The following is a 24,990-nucleotide window of genomic DNA, read 5'->3' on the forward strand; positions in this document are numbered from 1 at the left end:
AATGTCCCCAGCTCAATTCTATCATCCTCTGGGCTGTAATATTGTCCCCAGCCCAACGCTATCACCCTCTGGGCTGTAATAGTGTCCCCAGCCCAACACTATCATCCTCTGGGCTGTAATAGTGTCCCCAGCCCAACCCTATCATCCTCTGGGCTGTAATAGTGTCCCCAGCCCAACACTATCATCCTCTGGGCTGTAATAGTGTCCCCAGCCCAACACTATCATCCACTAGACTTGTAATAGTGTCCCCAGCCCAAATAACAGCGCAAGCAACATGCTGAAAATGAATTAGCCAGAAATCATGTAAGATTTTGCTTTTAAGCCAATAATGGCTAAACAGGGTTGGAATAATTCCAATGTTACTTTGATTAGATACTTAATTGACGGATTGCAGTGTATGATACGTTTGAGATTTGTTTATCAGATTGTACCTCAGACAGCATGGAAACCGGATATATTTCTGAATTGTTTAGTGAGCTAGATTAAAAGACATAATCGCAACTGGGCCGGTGTCAATGAAGTGTGCACAACAGGAGCATATGAGCTTTAGTTTCCACTCTGCGCAATTTGATTCATTCTGTTCATTATTTTAATCAATCCGTTCTGTTAGAATCAAATGTCTAATTATTTCCCTGAGGGAGTCCCAGCCTCTATGTTAGGCTACGACTCACTCGTTGATTTGCGCGGTGCGTCATGGTATCAGTAGTTATTTGTGCGACTACAGGCAAGTCATTTAAACAGTCAAAACACTGCACTTACAGGACCATTGATTTTTCTGTGTTGAGATTGATAATTGCGCATGTAGACTTTTTTTTACAAATGAGTCTGTGCCCCTCCATTTTAAGTCACAGATACAAAGGAACCTGGCGCACTGTGGAGCCCTGTTGGTTTGCATGTAGAAACACACCCAACACATGTTCTATACTTTTTAGGGCTGTATGGGGACAAACATCCCCTTTCAAAATCCCATTTAGCCTGACCTTAAATCCTAAACCTAATTCTAACCCTGATGCCGCCCTTCTCCTGTGGGGACAGTAGTGTGGTTCACCGGACACGCACACAGATCCCTTGGAGTTCAGTTCCACATCAGCCCAGGGGGGGGGCAGGGGGACGGGGGGACGACGACACTGGGACAGTGATCAGCATGCAGCAGCTGTAGCAGCTGGACTCCCAGGCGGTCAGACTGCTCAGTGTGTGATACAGAGGGACATTCACTGCCCGCCACAAATGCCCTGGTCGTGAAGAACACACCACTGTCAGTCCTTCCAGTAGTAGCTCAGGCTGCACCATGGCCACTGTTGTTATGCAGCCTCGTAGAGTTGGCTTACTTCTGCTGGATAGACACTTGTTAACATTAGCTGGCTTGCTGATAGCATGTTTTTTAAACACTGTTTGGTATTAACTTGCTAGTAGGCTGGCTTAAGGAGCATTGAGTTTTGATGGTGTGCAGACTTTGTTTCATTATTAACATTGCAGCTTTGGCTTGTAGATTAGCTAACGTTTCTAGCTAGCTACTGCTGGCTAACAATGTTATTTGACTAGTTACGTGTGTCCTTCTCTGGGCTTAAATTAAGCATGTGTCACATCACCATGTGTTTAATAACAAGTGTCAACAATCATTTGAATTCTGCCTATGAATGTACGGTCCACACAGTTGGCAACTTAACAGTTGATTTTCACTTAGCCTGACATGCGTCATCTCTGTGAAACTTTGTGTAATTGGTTCATCCAAGTGAGCATAACGCGACCGGGTCTGAGCTCCTCAGAAATGTATGAAAACCTGCGCGTGGTGCTGTCAGCTAAGGTGAGGGGTATTTCAGTCGACTAGGTGGAGGACACAGATGAGATAGGTGAGGACTCTCAGGTTCATGTTGACAAGTGTGGACAGCTCTGCACTTCAGGGATGTAGCTCCTCTCACCACCAACATTATGACTCAGCACCACATCCCGTTGGGTCCCTCTGGGCCTGCTATAATGAGTTTCGCAGGGAACAAGATGATGCTCTGGATTGCCTCTATAAACATTACACCTGCTGTAGGTTAACTGGCTGTGCTTGGCACTGTGTGCTGAAAGTATGAGTGTTGCTAAAACGCTCCAGGCACTGTGTGTGTTTGTGCACGTGTGCATTTGTGGTTGTGTGTGTGTGTGTGTGTGTGTGTGTGTGTGTGTGTGTGTGAGTGATAGTGTTTGTGTGTTTGCATGTGTGTTTGCCCCACAGAATATTTCCAGTTGTTATAAATCCACTCTAGGGGGTTTCAGAAAGGACAACTGTGTTATGTATTCCTCTTTGGTATATCATAAATAGTTCACATTTTCCTTTTACCCGAGATAGAATGCTCCTTATACTATTACGTTTTGCGATTGATCAAGGTAAGTGCTAGGGGCTGGACATACCCTTCTTTTTAGCTGTCTTATCTTTCCCTCTTCTACCCACCTGTAAAAATCCCACTAACCCAGAACAGAGCAGGATACATCTTCAGTGCATCTCTGCTCTGAGCGACTGTAATATCCAATCAGAGATGGACCGGCTGGCATTCACATTTGTAGACACCATTCGGAAGGCAAACACAGTGAAACCTAGTCCAATAACAAAAGGTTTCACTATCCTGTGCCGTAATAATGTACTTAATACTGCTGTCACCCTTTATGAACTTTCTCTCCCATAATTGTTTGCTGTATTGTAACATCATCAAAGAGGACCACTCCCTTCCTCAAAAGCCCTGTCTGTCTGTCTGTCTGTATGTAGACGTCCCTGTCAGCTTCTTCTGTTCCCTGCTCTACTCTACTTCACACAGCAGTCTCGGCCTTCCTCCATGAATATTGTGTATGTGCGTGCCTTCGGGTGTGTGCTGTAGTCCAGTAGTATGAAGGTCAAGGGGGAAGTGTGACTTTTGTGTGTACATTTACATATGTACCTACCATGATTGTGTGTGATTTAGGTGGTAACTGGTATCACTTTGTTGTGTTGGACAGGTATGCAGTAGAGCAGGTTGATGTGCTGCTTTGGGCTTGCATTATGGTATTGAGAGAGACTGCCACCTCGTGGGTGTGCATTCATTATCAGGTCTAAGGATCTTCACTCTGTCCTGTGATCCACGCTGTGTTGTCCACTTTGGGTTGATTTTCTCTCCAGCTGGATGGATGATAATGGGCTTTTGGTCTGTAAATATCACCCTGCTGAACATTTGAAGACTGCGGCTGGAGAGCTGGCAAGGGCAGGCTGATATCAACCTAATATATTTACTGTCCAAATCTTTGTTGGACCCCCTCTGGCTATGTCTCTCTCATGTTCGCTTGCTGTCCCTCGGTATTCCCCTCTCTGAGAGTGTGGTTGGGTCCGGGGCTTATCTTTAGCTGCTGGGTGACGGTGGAGAGGGCCACTTAGTATGCAACACACAGCCGTTGACAGGAGATGGAGAGACAGAGGGTTGGGAGGGAGAGGGACAGGGGGCGAGAGGGAGAGGGAGGGCGGGGAGGGAGGGAGAGAGATAGAGGGGGTGGGGGGTGAGAGGGGACGGGGGAGAGAGACAGAGGCAGGTCTCCTATCTGTAATGAGCTGTGTCACCCCACATCACTGTCCTCCTCTTTCTCCCCTCAGCAGCCTCCAGCCCAGGCTGTCATTGGGAGATTTGATATGTGCTTAATGTTGAGCCTGCATGGTGCTGCTGATAGAGAGACACTGCATAATTGGCTGCAGTGCGGACAGATACTAGCTAGGTTTATGTATTCAACTGGTGACACTTTGTCATGCCAGTATTCTAAAATCTACATAAAGGAAATATGTCCATTTTCCCACCAGTGACATTTCCACTGAACAACCTTGTTGCGGCTAAATTTGAAATGTTACACTTAGGAAAAATCCAAAGTATAATAGATTTGCCACTAAAACAGTTGTTGGACAGCAAACATGGCCACTCTGGTTATTGCCGGTTCACTCTAGCCGGTATCTTTGTAATTGCCTTGTTCAGCCAGTGTGCTGTTTCTCAGGGTGGTTAATAGAGGAGTCCTGTTGCGGGTCTTGGGGTTGGCTGGGTTCTGGTTCACAAGGAAACATGGGCTGGAAGTCACCCGGAGTTCCGGAACCACCCCTCTCATCCAGGTGGTATGAACACCGCAGATTAGCGTTGACGCATCATTCCATCAACCTGTCCAAGTATCGTCGATAGATGATGGAACCATCCGTTTCGTTATTGTCAGGGGTGTGCGCTGTGCGCACGGAGGGCTTTGTTTGCAAGAACAACTGAAAGCCTACTTTCTTGAAGGCTAAATGTAGTAAATCAGTTATACTAGCCTAACTTTGAAAACGGAATGTTTCATGAGCTTTATGGAGTGTTTAGTTATGTTAGTTATGTAGGACTACACATGGCCCTGTGTGAGTAGACAAACCTGTTTTTAGAGATCTTCTAGGTCTGCCAGATTTAACTGATCTGAAAGAACTAAACTGATATGTACCCAAAAAATAAAACGTTAAAGTTTTTGGCGTTCAGACACGTTAGCTGTTGCCCTGGAGAAACATACCTGTCAATCGGGAATTTCTGAGTAATGTTTCCAAGGGTGAAAATCGCGTGCGTGCATGCATGTTCTCTGGGATTTTGTTGGGTCTATCAGTGTATTGCAGACAAACTGATGCTGTTACACTGGTGTAACTTTGCAGTATATTTTTCGGATCATTATTTACTTTTCCTTTATGTACTCTTCCAAAAGGGAACACTGAGTCTCCCTCTCAGACCAAAGTTCAAGAGGTCACATTTGATGTGTTCAGTGGTCCCATTGTGCCCTACAGGCATGGTGACCATTGATCCACAGCTCAGTTCATGCAGTCATACTCCCAGATGTCCATCTGACCACCAGCTGGTGGCCTCCATACAATACAACTGGTGACTTCCATACAATACAACTGGTGACTTCCATACAATACAACTGGTGACTTCCATACAATACAACTGGTGACTTCCATACAATACAACTGGTGACTTCCATAAAATACAACTGGTGACTTCCATAAAATACAACTGGTGACTTCCATACAATACAACTGGTGACTTCCATACAATACAACTGGTGACTTCCATACAATACAACTGGTGACTTCCATACAATACAACTGGTGACTTCCATACAATACAACTGGTGACTTCCCTACAATACAACTGGTGACTTCCATACAATACAACTGGTGACTTCCATACAATACAACTGGTGACTTCCATACAATACAACTGGTGACTTCCATACAATACAACTGGTGACTTCCATACAATACAACTGGTGACTTCCATACAATACAACTGGTGACTTCCATACAATACAACTGATGACTTCCCTGTACCGTTCAGATAACCTACATGCTTTAGACCACTAGGTCACTCATTGGTTTGTGCTCAGTGTGAGGGTGGGATTTCAGGTTAGTATGAAAGGAAAGGCCAGTTGACTTTCCCATTGAGAGTGAACACCCCTAAACTAGTTGACTTTCCCATTGAGGGTGAACACCCCTAAACTAGTTGACTTTCCCATTGAGGGTGAACGCCCCTAAACTAGTTGACTTTCCCATTGAGGGTGAACGCCCCTAAACTAGTTGACTTTCCCATTGAGGGTGAACGCCCCTAAACTAGTTGACTTTCCCATTGAGGGTGAACGCCCCTAAACTAGTTGACTTTCCCATTGAGGGTGAACGCCCCTAAACTAGTTGACTTTCCCATTGAGGGTGAACGCCCCTAAACTAGTTGACTTTCCCATTGAGGGTGAACGCCCCTAAACTAGTTGACTTTCCCATTGAGGGTGAACGCCCCTAAACTAGTTGACTTTCCCATTGAGGGTGAACGCCCCTAAACTAGTTGACTTTCCCATTGAGGGTGAACGCCCCTAAACTAGTTGACTTTCCCATTGAGGGTGAACGCCCCTAAACTAGTTGACTTTCCCATTGAGGGTGAACGCCCCTAAACTAGTTGACTTTCCCATTGAGGGTGAACGCCCCTAAACTAGTTTCCTGGGCACCATTAATACCTAGAGTGACAGTGCACACACACAAACACACACACACACACACACACACACACACACCCCCACACACACACACACACACACACACACACACACACACACAGACACACTGCAGATAAATTCTGATACTTGGACGGTTTCTGTGGTTTTGTGGCTCATAAAATGAGGTTTATTTTGAACTGGAAGTCAGGGTATGACTTCCTCTTAGAAAGCACACTGTTGAAACAAGAGCAGCGTGATTGAGGTTTAAGTGTTATTACCGGGGTCAGTGACATTACATATCTGAGACATTTGTTCCACCGCAATGTGTCTGTGAAGCCCACCCTAACAAATGGGCCTGAGGTAGGGAATAGAGTGTACAGCTTATAGATGGCCCTGTTTTACTAGAAACCTAAAGGATAAAAACAAGGGAAAAGTCTATTATCCTTTATCATAAACATTGTTTTGCGTTTATTTATTGTCTGTGGCTTTTCTATATACTTTCATTATAAAAAACATTTTTATAAGACCTATAGCACTGAGGGCAATAGAAGGACTTATTGTGTAGAGCCTTCATTTGTGAATAGTCCATCACCTTTGGCTCTAAACTGTCCGGTTGAACCCAGCATGTTTCGCACCCATTGATCTCTCTGCTATAAACTTCAGAGCTGTTTACAGACTGCAGGGCATGGAATTATTTAGGATCTCTGTCTTTATGTCCACATGTAGTAATCACAAAATGAATGTACCACTGGTCAGTGATTTGTTACAGTGGGGAGAACAAGTATTTGATACACTGCCAATTTTGCAGGTTTTCCTACTTACAAAACATGTAGAAGTCTGTAATTTGTATCATAGGTACACTTCAACTGTGAGAGATGGAATCTAAAACATAAATCCAGAAAATCACAATATGTTTTTTAAATAATTAATTTGCATAAATTGGAACTTTGATTGCGAGCCAGGCCTTCTTGTCCAACATCAGTGCCTGACCTCACAAATGCTCTTTTGGCTGAATGGGCACAAATTCCCACAGAGACACTCCTACATTTTGTGGAGAGCCTTCCCAGAAGAGTGGTGGCTGTTAATGCTGCAAAATAGGGGCCAAATCCATATTAAAGCCCATGGTTTTGGAATGGGATGTCCAACAAGCTCATGTAGGTATGATGGTCCGGTGTCCATATACTTTTGGTCATATAGTCTATGCTGATATTTGTCAGCATTTTGTAGTTATAATTAGCAAAGACATTTTTTATGAATCTGTTGAGACTCATGTTGACTACAAAACCCACCTTGCAATGCTCTTTCTGGACAGAAAGGAGAAAACACGACAATGCCAAAGTCAATATCAGCATGTGAAGTAGTTAAATAGTTGTCAAAACACAAACTGCACTATCAATTTATTCCAAAGCAAAAAAAATCCAGCTCATCAGGTAGCTGTGGCAACGCGAGTCTGCATGTAGGGCAGAGTTGCCAGATTTTGCGAAAGTCTACGATAATAACCACCCAAAGCTTAACCAAATGACCTGGAAAAGTCGAAGTTTCAATTGAACTGTTGCTGGAATTGTACATATTCCCTCCATTTTATGGTACCAAAAGTGTTTTGTTGGATTAACGTTGGGTTAATAAGGTATTCATGTCTCATACTTGGCTGCATATCCTTTGTTTGTCTAACTGCCTGACGTCAGTGACTCGTGGACATCGGTTAGTGTCTTTGATGGGGTTCAACGGTTTTCTTTGCCCTGTTGATTATGCATGCCGAATCACTGTCCTCAACATCTCATTGTCCTCTTCTCCAGGCTGTCTTTCCCTCGGGTAACGGGGGTCGTTCCGAGTCTCCTGTTTACACTAACCTCCAGGAGCTGAAGATCTCTGGGTCCAACCTGCCTCCTGCCCCATCCACCTCCCCACTACATGTCCATGGGGACTGGGAGACACACAAGGTCTGTACTCCCCACTGTCATGACCTACGGTCTATAAAAGCACCTTCAGTGGCACCCTATTCTGTATTGTGTGCACTCGTTTTCCCCATTTCCCAACTATAGGGAATAGCATTTACAATGCGGTCCTCCTGTCCTGTTTTATCTGTGTCTTGTTTGCCCGTTTTTATCCACGAAGCTACAATCACTACAATACATTTCTAACGGGCAATTCATGATTTTCAATGAATTTCTTTCCAAGGACCAGAGCGGCCGACACTACTACCACAACCGCTCTACCCAGGAGAGGACTTGGAAGCCCCCCCGAGCCAGGGAGGCCAGCACTGGCAGCCGGGGGGATCCCCATGGAAACAGCACTGGAGAAGCAGAGGTATGGATATACTGGGACGTTGGAAACGCGTATGCTGGGACATGCATAAGAAAATGAAAAACACACGCGCGCAAACATTCATGGGGTCGTAATCTTCAAGAGTCCTTACAAAGGATCTCTGTAGCATTTCACAGATATATTTTGGGCTGGTGAGGATGGCACGACACTGACACCTTGTGGCCTGAAATATGAATTGCTCCTCAGACTGTGACTACGGGCAACGTCACTGCGGTATTTCCGTAATGTCTGACCCTCCTCACCTGGTCAGTGTTCGGACAGAGCCAGCCGGAATGGGATCCTTGGATCTCTGTGCTTTACAGAGCTGTGTTTAAATACTATTTTGAATAGTAAAATAAATATATGTATTTTTATATGTGCTAATGTTGTTGGCCTGGCTTAATGGGCCTATAGAATACTCTGAACACAGCACACCCCTCTCGTCTTTCCCTTTAGGCAGGCTAAATTAAAGATGTAACATATTAAAATTCAGATTGTATTTCAAGTTAGATCCAGGAATGTTGCTGTTCTGTCCTCTATTTCACTGCAGTGTTCTTGGTGCTACATGTTAGGTGATCTGTATATCTCTGACAGTGATTAATAATGATGGCTGGTGATTGGTACTTTCTTCTCTATGCATATATTACTCATTGGTGATTGGTCCTCTCTCTCCGTCCCTCCACCTCTTCAAAGAAGACTCCGCCGCTCTCTCTTTCACCATCCTTCCTTCCTCTTCTCTCGCTCTCCATTGGTCGGTTCCAGCCTCTGTCATTAGATGACAACTACCACAGCCCGTATTCTAGCCAATCAGACAGCCAGTACGGCTCCCCGCCCCAGGGTTGGTCAGAAGAGCTGGACGAGCATGGACACATTCTGTATGTCAGTGACTATACTAATGAGAAGGTACTGGGGACCTCTGGAAACTCTCTGGCTATCACAATTTTTTCTCGCTCTCTCTGTGTTGGTGTGATATGTGCGATTTTACATATTAATTGATAGTGATGACCTCTGCATTGTGCTGCATGCTACACTGAAATACAATTTTTACCCAATATCTGATTCCGATCAGATTTATTTCCTGTTGTGTGAACAGGTAAAATCTTGATGAAATCGGATATGTCAATGCACATCCCAAGACTCATTCACATGTGGTACTAAATCAGATCACAATCTGATCTGGCTGTGTGACTTGTCTAAATGGTCATACCCACATTAAGTGCTTTTTCTGTCACTTCCCATGCAACATGCGGTTGTTTGACATCATCACCTGATGACGAACAAGACCGTTTGTGGAGTCTTATAACTATGACAACTATCATGCAACGCATGCTGTGGGAAATGGAAGGATTACACTTCTCATTGGCCCAGTAAAAAGTGAACATTTGTCATCATTCATGATTATTATAACCGACCCATAATGTAATTACTTTTTTCACATCTATGAAGTGTCCATTTCAGTTGGTGAGTGACTGCCAGTGGCTACACGCTAGTCGTATCAACTGGTAGCACTGATAACATAATGAAACCTTTGGGTGAAGTGAAAAGGTTTTTAGCTGTGATGTAATGGATTGTTGACAAAGACATGAACATATCAGCTTGACATCCATACTTCATCCAAGTGTGACATACACACATAAATACAGTGTAGCCTAGATGTAGTCTAACTGGCCTTAGTCTAACTCACCTCTAAAGAGCATTCGGGCCTGCAATGTGAACAAAGCTGTAGACTGAGTGGACAACTGAACCACACCGTCATCACACATCCTATGTAGGTTTCAGTGTAGCCCCTGCTCCCATTGGCTATCTGTCATTGTAGCCCCTGCTCCCATTGGCTATCTGTCATTGTAGCCCCTGCTCCCATTGGTTATCTGTCATTGTAGCCCCTGCTCCCATTGGCTATCTGTGTACCTCTGTAGTTTATTTATGGAAAATTTTCAAGTGGTGGATTCTCATCGTGTGCGCGTGTGCGTGTGCGTGTGTGTCCGTCCAGTGGATAAAGCATGTGGATGAGCAGGGCAGGCCTTACTATTACAATGCGGATGGCTCCAGGTCAGAGTGGGTGCTTCCCAAGGTAAGAACATCACCAGAACACAAACTCACTCTTTTATTTTAATGGGCGGGACCGACTGCTTGAATGGGTGGGACTGACCACTGACCCAATAATGATTTAGGCCTTTTACCTGCATGTTAGTTCATATTTGTGTTAAGTCAGTGTTTTTAGTTGTGTTGTAGATGTTTGCTTACATGTGTTATATTCTTCCCTGTCTCAGTACAACCAGTCCCCTCCTCTCCCTGGTGGAGGAGACACCCATAAGAGCCGCAGTCTGGACAGGAAACAGGTGGAGCCTATCGTCCTGTCCAAGTGGAGACACAGCACCTATGTACTGGACACCAACGACAAGGTGAGATGCCCCCCAGACAGGGACAGGTTCGTTATGTTCATGGGCCCAGGTTGTAGTTTGTTTTGTGTAAGTGTTCTGTCTTGTGTGTGGTTCTTGTTATTGTGAAGGTGTAGACTAATGATTCTGTTCGCAGCGGCTCATCAAAAACATCAGGCGTTTCCGTACAGGCTCCGGCCGTCCCCACCCGTACAGACAGACACAAGTCGGTGCCCCTACAGCCGCCCTCAGATCAAAGCAGCCAATCAACTTGCATGATTACCACAGATTAGAACAATCATGTCTCTCAGCCTGTCTGGCCAATCACATTGTTCCTTGCTTACCATTAACAAGTGCACTTACTTTCTCTTAATTGTTGCACATTCCGAATCATGCAAAGAAATGTGATACTGAAATATAGTGTTGTCACAGTGATGACTTAATGATACCCCTGGTCTGCAATCTACACTAGTTAGGTAGTGATAGAAGCTTTAAGCATGGCCAATTCAACCTTTCCTCTGCCTCGGTCAGTAGTGTTGTATGCTTTGGGCCACAGTAATTCAAATGTTTCATATCCTGCCATGGCATGCATGATAACACCTGTTAACATTTAACCAATCTCTGGAGAGACTTGTCCTTGTGCATGTAACCAGTTATTATACATTGGGTTGGTTCTTGAACTGTTGTAGTCTGGGGAAGTTCCAGAATGTTGCAGGATCACAATGTTAGCCGGTTTAACTTTATACAGACACAAACTGTATTTCTCATTTTCTGGTCCGAGCTGAAATTGGAATACCTTGCCAGTTGATGTTTGGTCAGTTATTTGGCTAACTCGGTGATGGTGCTTTCTGGAACATCCCTGTGTAGTCCTTTGTAGTTGTTAGATGGTATTGTTGTCATTCTCATCACTAGGACGCTGCGACAGGCCCCAAGGTCTCTGGCTCTCCAGACTCCGATTCCTCAGACCCTTCATCCCCCAAGCACCCCACCTCAGTTAGTATCTCTACCTCCTTGGTTGGCCTTCCCCTTGTTCGCCTGTTGTCTGTCACTCAGCTGTCTTCTTCTGTTCTCCTGAAGAGCTTCTCTCTGCTGTGTCTTCCTGTTCTCCTATTGAGCTCCTTTTCTGACGTCTTCTCCTGTTCTCCTGTTAAGGTCATCTCAAATCCATTTTCCTAGAAAATATTCTTATTTTCTCCATTGTCCAAGTACTTTTTTTGCTCTGCTGTTGTCTTCACTGTTGGCTCTGGGATCCTCCTGTATTAGAACCAGCTATTGGTGGCAGTTGTGGTTTAAGTGACTGGCCCAGACTAGGCTGTGAGGAGATTAATACTTTTTGCGCTTTCTCTGCATACTAAAGCTTCTAATTTCTTGGGTACTTTTTCTTGTTTCTGTGTGTTTGTGGGCTGCACTCAATTTCCTAAATATTGCACTGTGTTTGATAAAACATTTATTATATACAAAAAAAGATACAGTGGGGAGAACAAGTATTTGATACACTGCCGATTTTGCAGGTTTTCCCACTTACAAAGCATGTAGAAGTCTGTCATTTTTATCATAGGTACTCAACTGGTATTCAACTGTGAGTGATGGAATCTTTAAAAAAAATCCAGAAAATCATATTGTATGATTTTTAAGTAATTAATTTGCATTTTATTGCATGACATAAGTATTTGATACATCAGAAAAGCAGAACTTAATATTTGGTACAGAAACCTTTGTTTGCAATTACAGAGATCATATGTTTCCTGTAGTTCTTGACCAGGTTTGCACACACTGCAGCAGGGATTTTGGCCCACTCCTTCATACAGACCTTCTCCAGATCCTTCAGGTTTCAGGGCTGTCGCTGGGCAATACGGACTTTCAGCTCCCTTCAAAGATTTTCTATTGGGTTCAGGTCTGAAAACTGGCTAGGCCACTCCAGGACCTTGAGATGCTTCTTACGGAGCCACTCAGTTGCCCTGGCTGTGTGTTTCGGGTCGTTGTCATGCTGGAAGACCCAGCCACGACCCATCTTCAATTCTCTTACTGAGGGAAGGATACATGGCCCCATCCATCCTCCCCTCAATACCGTGCAGTCATCCTGTCCCCTTTGCAGAAAAGCATCCCCAAAGTATGATGTTTCCTCCTCCATGCTTCACGGTTGGGATGGTGTTCTTGGGGTTGTTCTCATCCTTCTTTTTCCTCCAAACACAGCGAGTGGAGTTTAGACCAAAAAGCTCTATTTTAGTCTCATCAGACCACATGACCTTGTCCCATTCCTCCTCTGGATCATCCAGATGGTCATTGGCAAACTTCAGACGGGCCTGGATATGCGCTGGCTTGAGCAGGGGGACCTTCCGTGCGCTGCAGGATTTTAATCCATGATGGCGTAGTGTGTTACTAATGGTTTTCTTTGAGACTGTGGTCCCAGCTCTCTTCAGGTCATTGACCAGGTCCTGCCTTGTAGTTCTGGGCTGATCCCTCACCTTCCTCATGATCATTGATGCCCCGCGAGGTGAGATCTTGCATGGAGCCCCAGAACTTCTTCCATTTTCTAATAATTGCGCCAACAGTTGTTGCCTTCTCACCAAGCTGCTTGCCTATTGTCCTGTAGCCCATCCCAGCCTTGTGCAGGTCTACAATTTTATCCCCGATGTCCTTACACAGCTCTCTGGTCTTGTCCATTTTGGAGAGGTTGGTGTCTGTATGATTGAGTGTGTGTGGACAGTGTCTTTTATACAGGTAACTAATTCAAACAGGTGCAGTTAATACAGGTAATGAGTGGAGAATAGGAGGGCTTCTTAAAGAAAAACTAACAGGTTTGTGAGGGCCGGAATTCTCACTGGTTGGTAGGTGATCAAACAATACAATCATACAATGTGATTTTCTGGATTTTTTTTTTAATATTCAGTCTCTCACAGATGAAGTGTACCTATGATAAAAATTACAGACCTCTACATTCTTTGTAATTAGGAAAACCTGCAAAATCGGCAGTGTATCAAATACTTGTTCTCCTCACTGTATATATAAAAGGTTTTGCTTAATTTTTTCCCCATCAGATGTGTCTAGCCCTGTCTGCATATGATGATGATGGTGATGACATCCATGTGTCTCTCTCTTTCTCTGCAGCCTTCAGAGAAGTGTGGCATTCTCAATGTGACCAAGATCACTGAGCATGGCAAGAAAGTACGGTGAGTGGTGAAACGTCATACACACATTGATAAACTGCCTTTCGGAGGAACATACTCTGGAGTCCTTGTTGAGTTAAACGAATTTGATTTCTTTAGCTAAGACTCAACCTAGATTGTGTCCAAAATGAATGACTGAGTTGATGGTTTGCCAAGGGGAGTCATCCTTTGACAGATGATGGACAACGGATTGTAAAATATTTCACAGTTTCTGCATAGTTGACTTTGGTTAAACAAAGACCTGACAGTGAAAAGCCTGAAGGATTTACACTTCTTTGTTTCTTTCTGTCTGTTTACAGCAAGAGTTGGATGTCATCCTGGGCAGTCCTCCACAGCTCCACGCTGCTATTTGCTAAAGGCCAGGGGGGCGGGACCAGCTGGGTGAGTAGTGTCAATCTGCGACTATATTCAACACTAGATTTTTCAGACTGTGCTCCTCTGACAACCAGAAATTATTAATCCTAGGGTCTCCTCCTCCACCAATAATTATTATCCTAGGGTCTCCTCCTCCACAAAGACTTTTACCCTGCTGTCTCCTCCTCCACCAATAATGATTAACCTAGGGTCACCTCCTCCACCAATAATTATTAACCTAGGGTCTCCTCCTCCACCAATAAGTATTAACCTAGGGTCTCCTCCTCCACCAATAATTATTAACCTAGGGTCTCCTCCTCCACCAATAATGATTAACCTAGGGTCTCCTCCTCCACCAATAATTATTAATCTACGGTCTCCTCCTCCACCAATAATTATTAATCTACGGTCTCCTCCTCCACCAGTAATTATTAACCTAGGGTCTCCTCCTCCACCAGTAATTATTAACCTAGGGTCTCCTCCTCCACCAGTAATTATTAACCTAGGGTCTCCACCTCCACCAGTAATTATTAACCTTAGGTCTCCTTCTCCACCAGTAATTATTAACCTAGGGTCTCCTCCTCCACCAGTAATTATTAACCTAGGGTCTCCTCCTCCACCAATAATTATTAACCTAGGGTCTCCTCCTCCACCAATAATTATTAACCTAGGGTCTCCTCCTCCACCAATAATTATTAATCTACGGTCTCCTCCTCCACCAATAATTATGAATCTACGGTCTCCTCTTCCACCAGTAATTATTAACCTAGGGTCTCCTCCTCCACCAGTAATTATTAACCTAGGGTCTCCTCCTCCACCAGTAATTATTAACCTAGGGTCTCCTGCTCCACCAGTAATTATTAACCTTAGGTCTCCTCCTCCACCAGTAATTATTAACCTCCTCCATCAAAACAAATTACCCTGATTGGTCCTTTCCCAAGATGCTCCTCTCACTGCTAGGCAGCATGATGCTCTTTACTATTGTATGTGTTGGAACCCTCACCTCTTCAAATGGATTGACGTGTCTGTTTCTCCTTGTAGTTTGGAGTTGGCCAGTCTAAGCCAGAGTTCACTGTGGACCTACGAGGAGGATCTATAGAGTGGGCTTCCAAGGAGAAGTCCAGCAAGAAGCACGTCATAGAGGTTAATCAACTTCTAGACATAATTCAAACACCTTATGTTGGTAAAAGGGAATTATATTTGGGTTTGACCAATATGGTGTTAGGCCAACTTATACAATGACAGCACTTCATTGTTGTCTTGGTGTGGGTTTTACTACCAGCACCAGCTAGCATGTATTCTTCAACCTGCTACCAAACCTGTTTGTCTCCTGGTGCAGCTGAAAACCCGTCAGGGAACAGAGCTGCTAATCCAGTCAGACGCTGAGAGCATCATCAGTGACTGGTATAGAGCTCTGTTGGATACCATCAGCACACATGTGAGTCTACGTTTGCACACACGCACGCAAACATCTTGCACACACACTCACTCACACACACACAAAAATCTTGCAAACACACTCACACACACGCAAACGTCTTGCAAACACACTCACACACACATAAACACTCTAAAGCACTGTAATCTGGTCCACTTGTTCAGGGCGGCAGCCTTCACCATGTTAGTGGCATTATCTGTTGTAATACAGACTAGACGACTCTCATCTAGGGCCCCAATCAGCTAAAGCTTCTCTCATCCCTGTTGTGATGTTCTCACTTGTATGATCCTCTGGGAAAAATACAGTTTGCAAACAGCGACTTTTCAGGTGGAAGTCCTCATTAATAAAGTGTACGGTCAGACTTATGTAGGGCTCCGTTGTCCGGCTGGACCACAAGTCTGTTGTGGCTGTATAATATTCAGATTGTGACAGCTCATACCGCTTGTCAAGCGACCGGATCATGTTCTTAAAACCCTCTTTGGTAACCGTGTTAATTGGTATCATGTCTTTGGCGACGTGAAATGTTATTGAATCTGTGATTTCTCTCTGCCGTTTGGAAACTTATGTTGTAATCCTGGCAAAGGCATCAGAAATCTTTTTTTGGTTTGGACGGCGTTGAGATGCTTTAAACTCATCGTAGGAACAAATTGGTCGTGTTGCAAGGCACTCTCGACAAAGTACCTGCTTTTGGTCAACATCATCCTGTCTGTAGGATGTCTTGCGCAAGCAGAGCCTGCATGTCAACCACGTGCAGCAACGAACGCCATGTTTAAAATAATAATAATAAACTGTGTATCCAATAACCCAGAAATCGGAGTAAATTACGTTATATCAGACAGATAAAATGCTAGTTTAACATATACACTCACCTAAAGGATTATTAGGAACACCTGTTCAATTTCTCATTAATGCAATTATCTAATCAACCAATCACATGGCAGTTGCTTCAATGCATTTAGGGGTGTGGTCCTGGTCAAGACAATCTCCTGAACTCCAAACTGAATGTCAGAATGGGAAAGAAAGGTGATTTAAGCAATTTTGAGCGTGGCATGGTTGTTGGTGCCAGACGGGCCGGTCTGAGTATTTCACAATCTGCTCAGTTACTGGGATTTTCACGCACAACCATTTCTAGGGTTTACAAAGAATGGTGTGAAAAGGGAAAAACATCCAGTGTGCGGCAATCCTGTGGGCGAAAATGCCTTGTTAATGCTAGAGGTCAGAGGAGAATGGGCCGACTGATTCAAGCTGATAGAAGAGCAACTTTGACTGAAATAACCACTTGTTACAACGGAGGTATGCAGCAAAGCATTTGTGAAGCCACAACACGCACAACCTTGAGGCGGATGGGCTACAACAGCTGAAGACCCCATCGGGTACCACTCATCTCCACTACAAATAGGGAAAATAGGCTACAATTTTCACAAGCTCACCAAAATTGGACAGTTGAAGACTGGAAGAAAGTTGCCTGGTCTGGTGAGTTTCAATTTCTGTTGAGACATTCAGATGGTAGAGTCAGAATTTGGCGTAAACAGAATGAGAACATGGATCCATCATGCCTTGTTACCACTGTGCAGGCTGGTGGTGGTGGTGTAATGGTGTGGGGGATGTTTTCTTGGCACACTTTAGGCCTCTTAGTGCCAATTGGGCATCGTTTAAATGCCACGGCCTACCTGAGCATTGTTTCTGACCATGTCCATCCCTTTATGACCACCATGTACCCATCCTCTGATGGCTACTTCCAGCAGGACAATGCACCATGTCACAAAGCTTGATTAATTTCAAATTGGTTTCTTGAACATGACAATGAGTTCACTGTACTGAAATGGCCCCCCACAGTCACCAGATCTCAACCCAATAGAGCATCTTTGGGATGTGGTGGAACGGGAGCTTCGTGCCCTGGATGTGCATCCCACAAATCTCCATCAACTGCAAGATGCTATCCTATCAATATGGGCCAACATTTCTAAAGAATGCTTTCAGCACCTTGTTGAATCATTGCCACGTAGAATTAAGGCAGTTCTGAAGGCGAAATGGGGTCAAACACAGTATTAGTATGGTGTTCCTAATAATCCTTTAGGTGAGTGTATATATATATTGTAGACTGATATAAAAATTGCACGTTCTGCAATATGACTATTGTGGATGCATACCTCGCAATGTCGATGCGGAAACGATATATCGTGCAGCCCTACTGTACATCGATTCAGTGGCAGAGTTGCCATGTTTATTTCTTTGTCACTCCTCCCGAAAAACTATAGCAACATTTAAGGAGAAAAACATCTAAGAAAGGGGACAGTTGGATCTCTCAATGGAGACAGGGAGTGAGGAGTATGTCATTGATGTCTGCCTTGTGTGTCTCTGACTGTCTTCCTTCCCGTATGGCCTCACCAGGCCTGGGAGTCTGATGAGGCCATAGAGGAGGACATGCCAGAGTCTCCTGGAGCTGAGAAACAAGACAGAGAAAAAGACCACAAGATGACCAAAGGTTAGTAACACCTGTGTCTGTCTGTCTAATAGGTTACCTGTGTCTGTCTGTCTGGTGTGTTACCTGTGTCTGTCTGTCTGGTGTCTTACCTGTGTCTGTCTGTCTGGTGTCTTACCTGTGTCTGTCTGTCTGGTGTCTTACCTGTGTCTGTCTGTCTGGTGTCTTACCTGTGTCTGTCTGTCTGGTGTCTTACCTGTGTCTGTCTGTCTGGTGTCTTACCTGTGTCTGTCTGTCTGGTGTCTTACCTGTGTCTGTCTGTCTGTCTGGTGTCTTACCTGTGTCTGTCTGTCTGTCTGGTGTCTTACCTGTGTCTGTCTGTCTGTCTGGTGTCTTACCTGTGTCTGTCTGTCTGTCTGTCTCCAACACTTCATCCGCCTGTGTGAGCCAACATCTATTTCTGATGATCCGTTTGGATTGTGGACACAAGAACAGTCATCGTGTGATGTAGAGATACTGGGTCGTCTAGAAACAAATCCACCAGGGTGCTTTGCTCTATTGCCTTAATGGCACCGCGAGGAGAGCTTACAAAAAAGCTCTATATAGTTGGAATACTCTTCTTTGATTAATAGAAATAATGCTTTGAAATACTGATTAATATGGAGTGCATGTGTCTACTTGGACCAGTTACTTCTGTTACTTAAGCCTTATTATTTTTTGCTTCTGTGGGATACTTGAGTTAGTGAAAATATTCAAGTATTTTCATATTTCATCATCATAAAATGTGGCTTAAGGTACAGCAAATGTAAAACACATGAAATTAATAGTGTGATGTTTGGATTCCGTCTTGTTTCAGGTTTTGTATTATCACCATTGGTTTAATAATTTTCACACTATCTCCAAACTGTTCCTTTCCCCTACTATGCGTTTCATATTTCCTCTTTAATAAACATTTCAATGTAGCCCTATCCATAAAGGCCAAGGTATGACAACTACAAGTCACAGACTTTGTAACTGCTTAGTAATACTTATGTGTTTTTAAACATGTACTGTTTCCCTCTGGTCAAGAGTTTTTTTGCACATCTGTCCTGTAGCTATAAAGCCTTCTACCAGTATGGACACATCTGAGAACAAGAAGACCAAACATAAGCTGAAGAAGTTCCTCACACGGAGGCCTACTCTGCAGACAGTCAGAGACAAGGGTTACATTAAAGGTATTACAGGTGGACTGTAGTGACGATTAGAAAACCTGAATGTGTCATGGATGACCACACTAGTGATTCTATTTCCATGCAAAGAACTTCACCACACTTGCACAATTTGGCATCTGAAAATGACATTGTTGCCATTGTTTTCCGGTAGCTAAGTGTTTCTCACCTCTGTATGCCCTCTGTGTGTCTCAGACCAGGTGTTTGGCTGCAGTCTGGGTGTCCTCTGTCAGAGAGAGAACTCGTCCGTGCCAAGCTTCGTCATGATGTGCATCGACCACGTAGAAAACAATGGTTGGTGTCTGTGCTCTCTGTCCTTCTGCCAGTCTCTGTCCTTCTGCCAGTCTCTGTCCTTCTGCCAGTCTCTGTCCTTCTGCCAGTCTCTGTCCCGTCTGCCAGTCTCTGTCCCGTCTGCCAGTCTCTGTCCCGTCTGCCAGTCTCTGTCCCGTCTGCCAGTCTCTGTCCCGTCTGCCAGTCTCTGGCAGTCTGGTGAACGGTTGTTGTCTATGCCAGTCAGAGATGTGGTGAGTTGAATGTAAAATATGTTTGCCAGGGTCTGTATTTTTTTACTCTGGGCCACACAACTAGCAGCGGACATTCAAGCCCTGGATCAGCTGACCCTCACTGCCCTTAAGTCTATTGGGTTGGTGTTAAATGATGGTGTGGTTGTTGTATGGTTGTATTGGTTTTGAGTGGTTGTTGAATGGTTGTATTGGTGTTGTGTGGTTGTTGAATGGTTGTATTGGTTTTGAGTGGTTGTTGAATGGTTGTGTGGTTGTTGAATGGTTGTGTGGTTGTTGAATGTTTGTATGGTTGTATGGTTGTTGAATGGTTGTATTGGTTGTAGAATGGTTGTGTGGTAATGATGATGCTCCTCTGTTTTCCTCTGTAGCTCTGAATGTGGATGGACTGTACAGAGTGAGTGGAAACCTGGCAGTAATCCAGAAACTTCGTTTTGCTGTCAATCACGGTAGTACTGCTACCATCTACTTCAATAATACTGTGATGGGGAATACGTTGTACGTACCTTTTCACATGACTGTAGTATTCTGAATAATGGTGGTCCTGTGTGTTTCTAGATGAGAAGGTGGACCTGGAAGATGGGAAGTGGGAGGACATCCATGTGATTACGGGGGCGCTGAAGATGTTCTTTAGAGAATTACCTGAGCCCCTCTTCACATATGGCTTATTCCAAGACTTTGTCAATGCCATCAGTGAGTAGATTAAGGCACTTCAGGGGTTGTTTCAGCCAGTCACTAACCTCAACCAACTACCGTAATTGATCAATACAATGATCTGACATTGCGCACTCCTGGTCCTTGGTGGTCAGAAATACAAAGGGCCTTGGTAATCCAGACCCAGTGTGTCATATACTGCTGCAATAATGGGTTCCCTATACAGCACCAGGGAGGATTTACTGGGGAATAAGGGACCCATGGCATATGCCTTCCCAGTGTTATTATTACGAGCACTGTGCAGTTATAAATGTTTTACTTAGTTTGTCATTAGCATCCAATTATACTGATGTACAGTTGTAGTACTAAATCTACCCAATGGGTGGCGCTGCATCACAGTACAGATAATGATTGTACTGGTTTTCATCTGACCATGAATGCTGTTGTTTTTTTTCTGCTGAACCGGAAGTTTTAATGAGATGCAAATTTTTGTTATTGGTTTTTAAAAAATTGTCCTATGTTGTCTACTAATGTATATTTCCCCTGTCATTGTTTCTGCTAAACAGAGATCCCAGACTACAAGCTGCGCGTCCAGTCGATCAAAGAGCTGGTTAAACAGTTGCCAAGACCCAACCAAGACACCATGCAGGTCCTGTTCAAACACCTCCGGAAGTAAGTCAGAACTACACCGTTAACTAAATTACAGTATGATCTGACTGTGTTGGCCTCGTTTTGGTGTATTCACTTTTTAGCCAGAGTATAGTTGTCAAATTCTGGTAACTGGTAAAAAAAATCTTCCAGAAATGTATTTACTGTACAATATCATAATTGTACATCATTAGCTCTAATGACCCACCCCCGTCACATGCTGGGTCACACACTGAGTTTTGACAGGTTTTTTTTGGGTTTTTTTAGTATCCTGCCAGACCATCAGGGTCAGTAAGGTTTAATTGACCTCTCTGGTTAAATAAAACTAAACCCATGTTTTCTGTCTGCAGGGTCATTGACTATGGTGAGGTAAACCGTATGACCACACAGAGCGTTGCCATCGTTTTCGGCCCCACCCTCCTCAGACCCGAGACTGAAACGTGGAACATGGCGGTACACATGGTCTATCAGAACCAGATAGTGGAGCTCATCTTGTTAGAGTACGAAGGCATTTTTAGGTAGAGACCTGGGGGGGACATTTCTCCTAGGTACAGATCTATGATCAGCCTTCCCTTCCCTCATTCCTAACCTTAACCATTAGTGGGGGAAATGCCAAACTCATCCGGATCAGTGTCTAAGGGCCACTTCACCCTATTGCAGTAGAAATGGGAAGCAGTGACAGCCTGAGGGATCGACGGGATATATATTTACTAGGAACACAATGGAAGCAAAACTGGTCTAAAATGAGAGGGGATTTGTGCAGTTCCTGAACTTGTCCATTCTTTGTCCTTTTTGGTAGCAAAACATTTTGTTTTGGTGTTCACCAATGAATACAATCCTGGCCTCCCATCCTATCAGAACAAGAGCCCAGCCTGACCACGCTGAGCTCTTCATCTAGACCCGGCCATTCCAACTCTCCCAATATCCTCTGGTCATTCACACCTTGGATTCCATCTTCCACTGACCAAACCAGTATGAGTAGTAAATGTCATAAAACAAGGATGGACTTATCACCCCCCCCCCTCAACACACCACTCCACTCAGTGTCAGGATTCATCAGACTTTCGTCAAAAGGCAAAATTGACTTCTGACTGTCCCGCCACTGGATTTCCACTGCCAGTCTGGACAGCATGCTGAGGAGAGGATGGACAATATGTCAGTAAAACACTGTAGATATTCTAGTTGAATGGGATGTCTGGCTGCCTTCAGTCCCCCCACCGAGTCATCAGTATTGAGAACAGAGGGACTGTCCCCTGTGCCGGCTGCACCACACAGTATGTAGCCAGCACTGTACAGTATATTAGCCTGCTGAGGACAGAACATATCGTTGTAGTGAGAGGTCTCTCTCTGTCTATGAAATGGGACGCTCTCATCTCCTCTGTTCATTCTCTTCTAAAGTAGTCTTTCCCTCTATCTCTCTTGTCTGGAGACACTGGAAGCAGTCTGTACTACACTACTAAAGGTAGGGCGCTATGGAGGGGGTAGGGTACCAATTGGTCACAGGCTCATGATTTCACCAAAACACTCTGCTTCTCTGGTTCTTCTACCGGTAAGCATTCAACCTGAAAACAGACTTGGTACTTGGCTGTGTATATATTAGACTGCCTGTAAATGTATGATAATAAGGCAAGCAGCCTTTAATAAATGGAAGTTGTATTGAAATAAAAAATGTCCAGGTGTAGTGTGTGACTGAGTCCCAAATGGCACCATATTCCATTTATAGTTCATGGGCCTGATTTAAAGCAGTGCACTTTAAAGGGAAAAGGACATTGGGGCGATGTGTGTGGAAATATGTTTTGTGAAGACATCTGATAGCAATTAAAGGATGAGTTGATCTGAGTTAGAAACTTGGGAAAACGATCACTATTGTATTCTGATTCATTCCATAGAAATTAACTAATTGTGTAAAATGCCATTAAATATGGTTGGAAAATACAAGTAACTTTCCCGAAATGCCCAAGTGTTCCCTGTTGGGAGGATTTTCTGGATATTTGTCTTATTCCCTCCTGATTCCTAAAACCTCCCAACCAGGATGTTGGGAAATGTCATTTTGCAACCCGGTCCTATTATTTAAACTGGGATTTTGGAAGTTTGCCTGTATTTGGGGTAAATGACACATCTCGAATGTATTCATTTTCCAAACTAACTACTGTTCATGTCTCTGTCAAATTTGAATAAAAGCCTCCAATGAGTCTCTGTGAAACTGTCGCCTCTTGAGTGTTGGCCACTTTAACTGAGAATACCAACATTGACCCCCTTCATGCCCACACTGACCCCATCCATGCATACATTTTGTTTATAGTCATTTTGTTATTGATTAAATATTGTTTTTAATCAATGCATAATACATCATATTGACAAAATGAAAATGTTTTTAGAAATAGATTTTGGGGTGAAGTGGCTAGTGTTTACAACCTTTGCCATGAGTCTCCAAATTGAGGCCAGGTGAGTCTTGTGTCCTTTGAGATGTCTCTAGAACTTGATTGATGTCCACCTGTGGCAAATTAGATTGATTGGACCTGATGTAGAAAGGCACACCCCTGTGTACAGTGTCTTCAGTAAGGGTTCAACCATAACCCTAACCCCTTCACTTTCTCCACATTTGTTTGTTTTAAAAGATTACAGTTAATTTGAAAATGTCTTAGCCATTAACCTACATGGGGGGCATTTGTGATAATTTATTGAAAATGTAAAACTAAAATATTTCAAGTACATAGGGATTCAGACCTCTTATTCAGCACTTCATAGAGGTGCCTTTGGCAGCAACCACAGCTTCAAGACTGTTTGGATATGAATCTAGCAGCTCTGCATACCTGGATTTGACAACACCCCTCATTCTCATTCCTGGATGATTCCAGATTTCCTCTGCCTTATGTTATTTCCACTGTTGTGTCTGATGTGTGCCAGAGTCTCAGATGTTTCTTTAATATCCTATGATGGTAAACTATGAACTGGAGATAACTGGGACAAAGAAAGGTATGAAGCCAAACCATCAGTGGGTAAATCAAATCTAATTTCTTTGGTCCTGAAGTTACTGTGTGACAATTGCAAACAGAACAACATACTGTATATCCAAAGGTCAACACTCTGTTTCTATCAAACAATTACCTTTTCTTATTTATTTTTTAGAATATTTGTTAATATGAAGAAAAATGTCCATGTACTGCCGTTGGTCATTTCAGTAGAGGGCACGCCAGGAGGGATGGACTAAAATAATCCTCCCACAACTACTCCCAGGCTGCACTGTCACCAATCCAATATTCAGAATCAGCATGATCATGTAAAAAATATATATGCATTTCAACATATGTCAACTGTTACATTATTAAGTGTTCTATATGGTTGTGTTCTAACACAAACTGTTTAACATTGTGATGTCCCATTAAGAACTATCAAAACCCTTTTCCCCCCCAACAAATGAAGGCAACGTTGTCAAAGGCAACAAATTCCTCACACACCAAATATTGTCATTTGAATAATGATTTATTTTAAAAGAATGAGTTGGCACAAGAAGATGGAACGTCAGCATTGGCTGACCAGAATGGGCAAATAGTGTGTGGTAGATACTGAGGGAAATATTTGTATTATTTAGATGGTCAGGTCTGGGTGAATTTCTGCTTTAAATGGTTGAGTATAGCAGAGAAGGAACCCTCCATAGAGGAGAGTGTAGGAGGAGCCTTTACTTTAAATGTATCCAACAGTGGCTTTGTATGAGGGGCCGTATAAGACATTATTCATTCTGAGACTCTCACATACATACATTGTCCTTTCACATACATATATTTTCACTCTCACATACATACATTCTCCTTTCACAGAAAATGTATGCATGTGTAAAGTAAATATATGTATGTGAGAGAAGAATGTGTGTGTGTGAGAGACAAAGTATAGTGGAAACGGAAGGAGTATAGTTG

The 24,990-nt window shown here is 43.7% G+C and overlaps 1 protein-coding gene across 9 annotated transcripts in view; it reads left to right on the plus strand.

Moving 5' to 3' along the window:
* The window catches only part of arhgap12a (Rho GTPase activating protein 12a), a 48,971-nt gene extending 25,702 nt beyond the window's left edge, over positions 1–23,269 (plus strand). For 2 of the 9 annotated variants that reach the window (XM_029118647.2, XM_029118657.2), the window contains 18 exons: positions 7,779–7,922; positions 8,161–8,289; positions 8,980–9,189; positions 10,277–10,357; positions 10,557–10,688; positions 10,822–10,890; positions 11,577–11,657; positions 13,773–13,834; positions 14,131–14,212; positions 15,227–15,328; positions 15,525–15,623; positions 18,015–18,108; positions 19,140–19,259; positions 19,449–19,547; positions 20,146–20,223; positions 20,333–20,467; positions 20,995–21,100; positions 21,427–23,269. In XM_029118647.2, coding sequence (XP_028974480.1) covers positions 7,779–7,922; positions 8,161–8,289; positions 8,980–9,189; positions 10,277–10,357; positions 10,557–10,688; positions 10,822–10,890; positions 11,577–11,657; positions 13,773–13,834; positions 14,131–14,212; positions 15,227–15,328; positions 15,525–15,623; positions 18,015–18,108; positions 19,140–19,259; positions 19,449–19,547; positions 20,146–20,223; positions 20,333–20,467; positions 20,995–21,100; positions 21,427–21,598 — 1,995 coding nt within the window. In that variant the 3' untranslated portion in view covers positions 21,599–23,269. The remainder of the gene's footprint in view (positions 1–7,778; positions 7,923–8,160; positions 8,290–8,979; positions 9,190–10,276; positions 10,358–10,556; positions 10,689–10,821; positions 10,891–11,576; positions 11,658–13,772; positions 13,835–14,130; positions 14,213–15,226; positions 15,329–15,524; positions 15,624–18,014; positions 18,109–19,139; positions 19,260–19,448; positions 19,548–20,145; positions 20,224–20,332; positions 20,468–20,994; positions 21,101–21,426) is intronic. The other 7 variants (XM_029118649.2, XM_029118650.2, XM_029118653.2 and 4 more) reach the window with 7 other exon arrangements.
* Positions 23,270–24,990: the final 1,721 nt, after the last annotated feature.

The sequence above is a fragment of the Esox lucius genome, chromosome 3 (genome assembly GCF_011004845.1).
Source record: "Esox lucius isolate fEsoLuc1 chromosome 3, fEsoLuc1.pri, whole genome shotgun sequence".
Taxonomy (NCBI): Eukaryota; Metazoa; Chordata; class Actinopteri; order Esociformes; family Esocidae; genus Esox; species Esox lucius.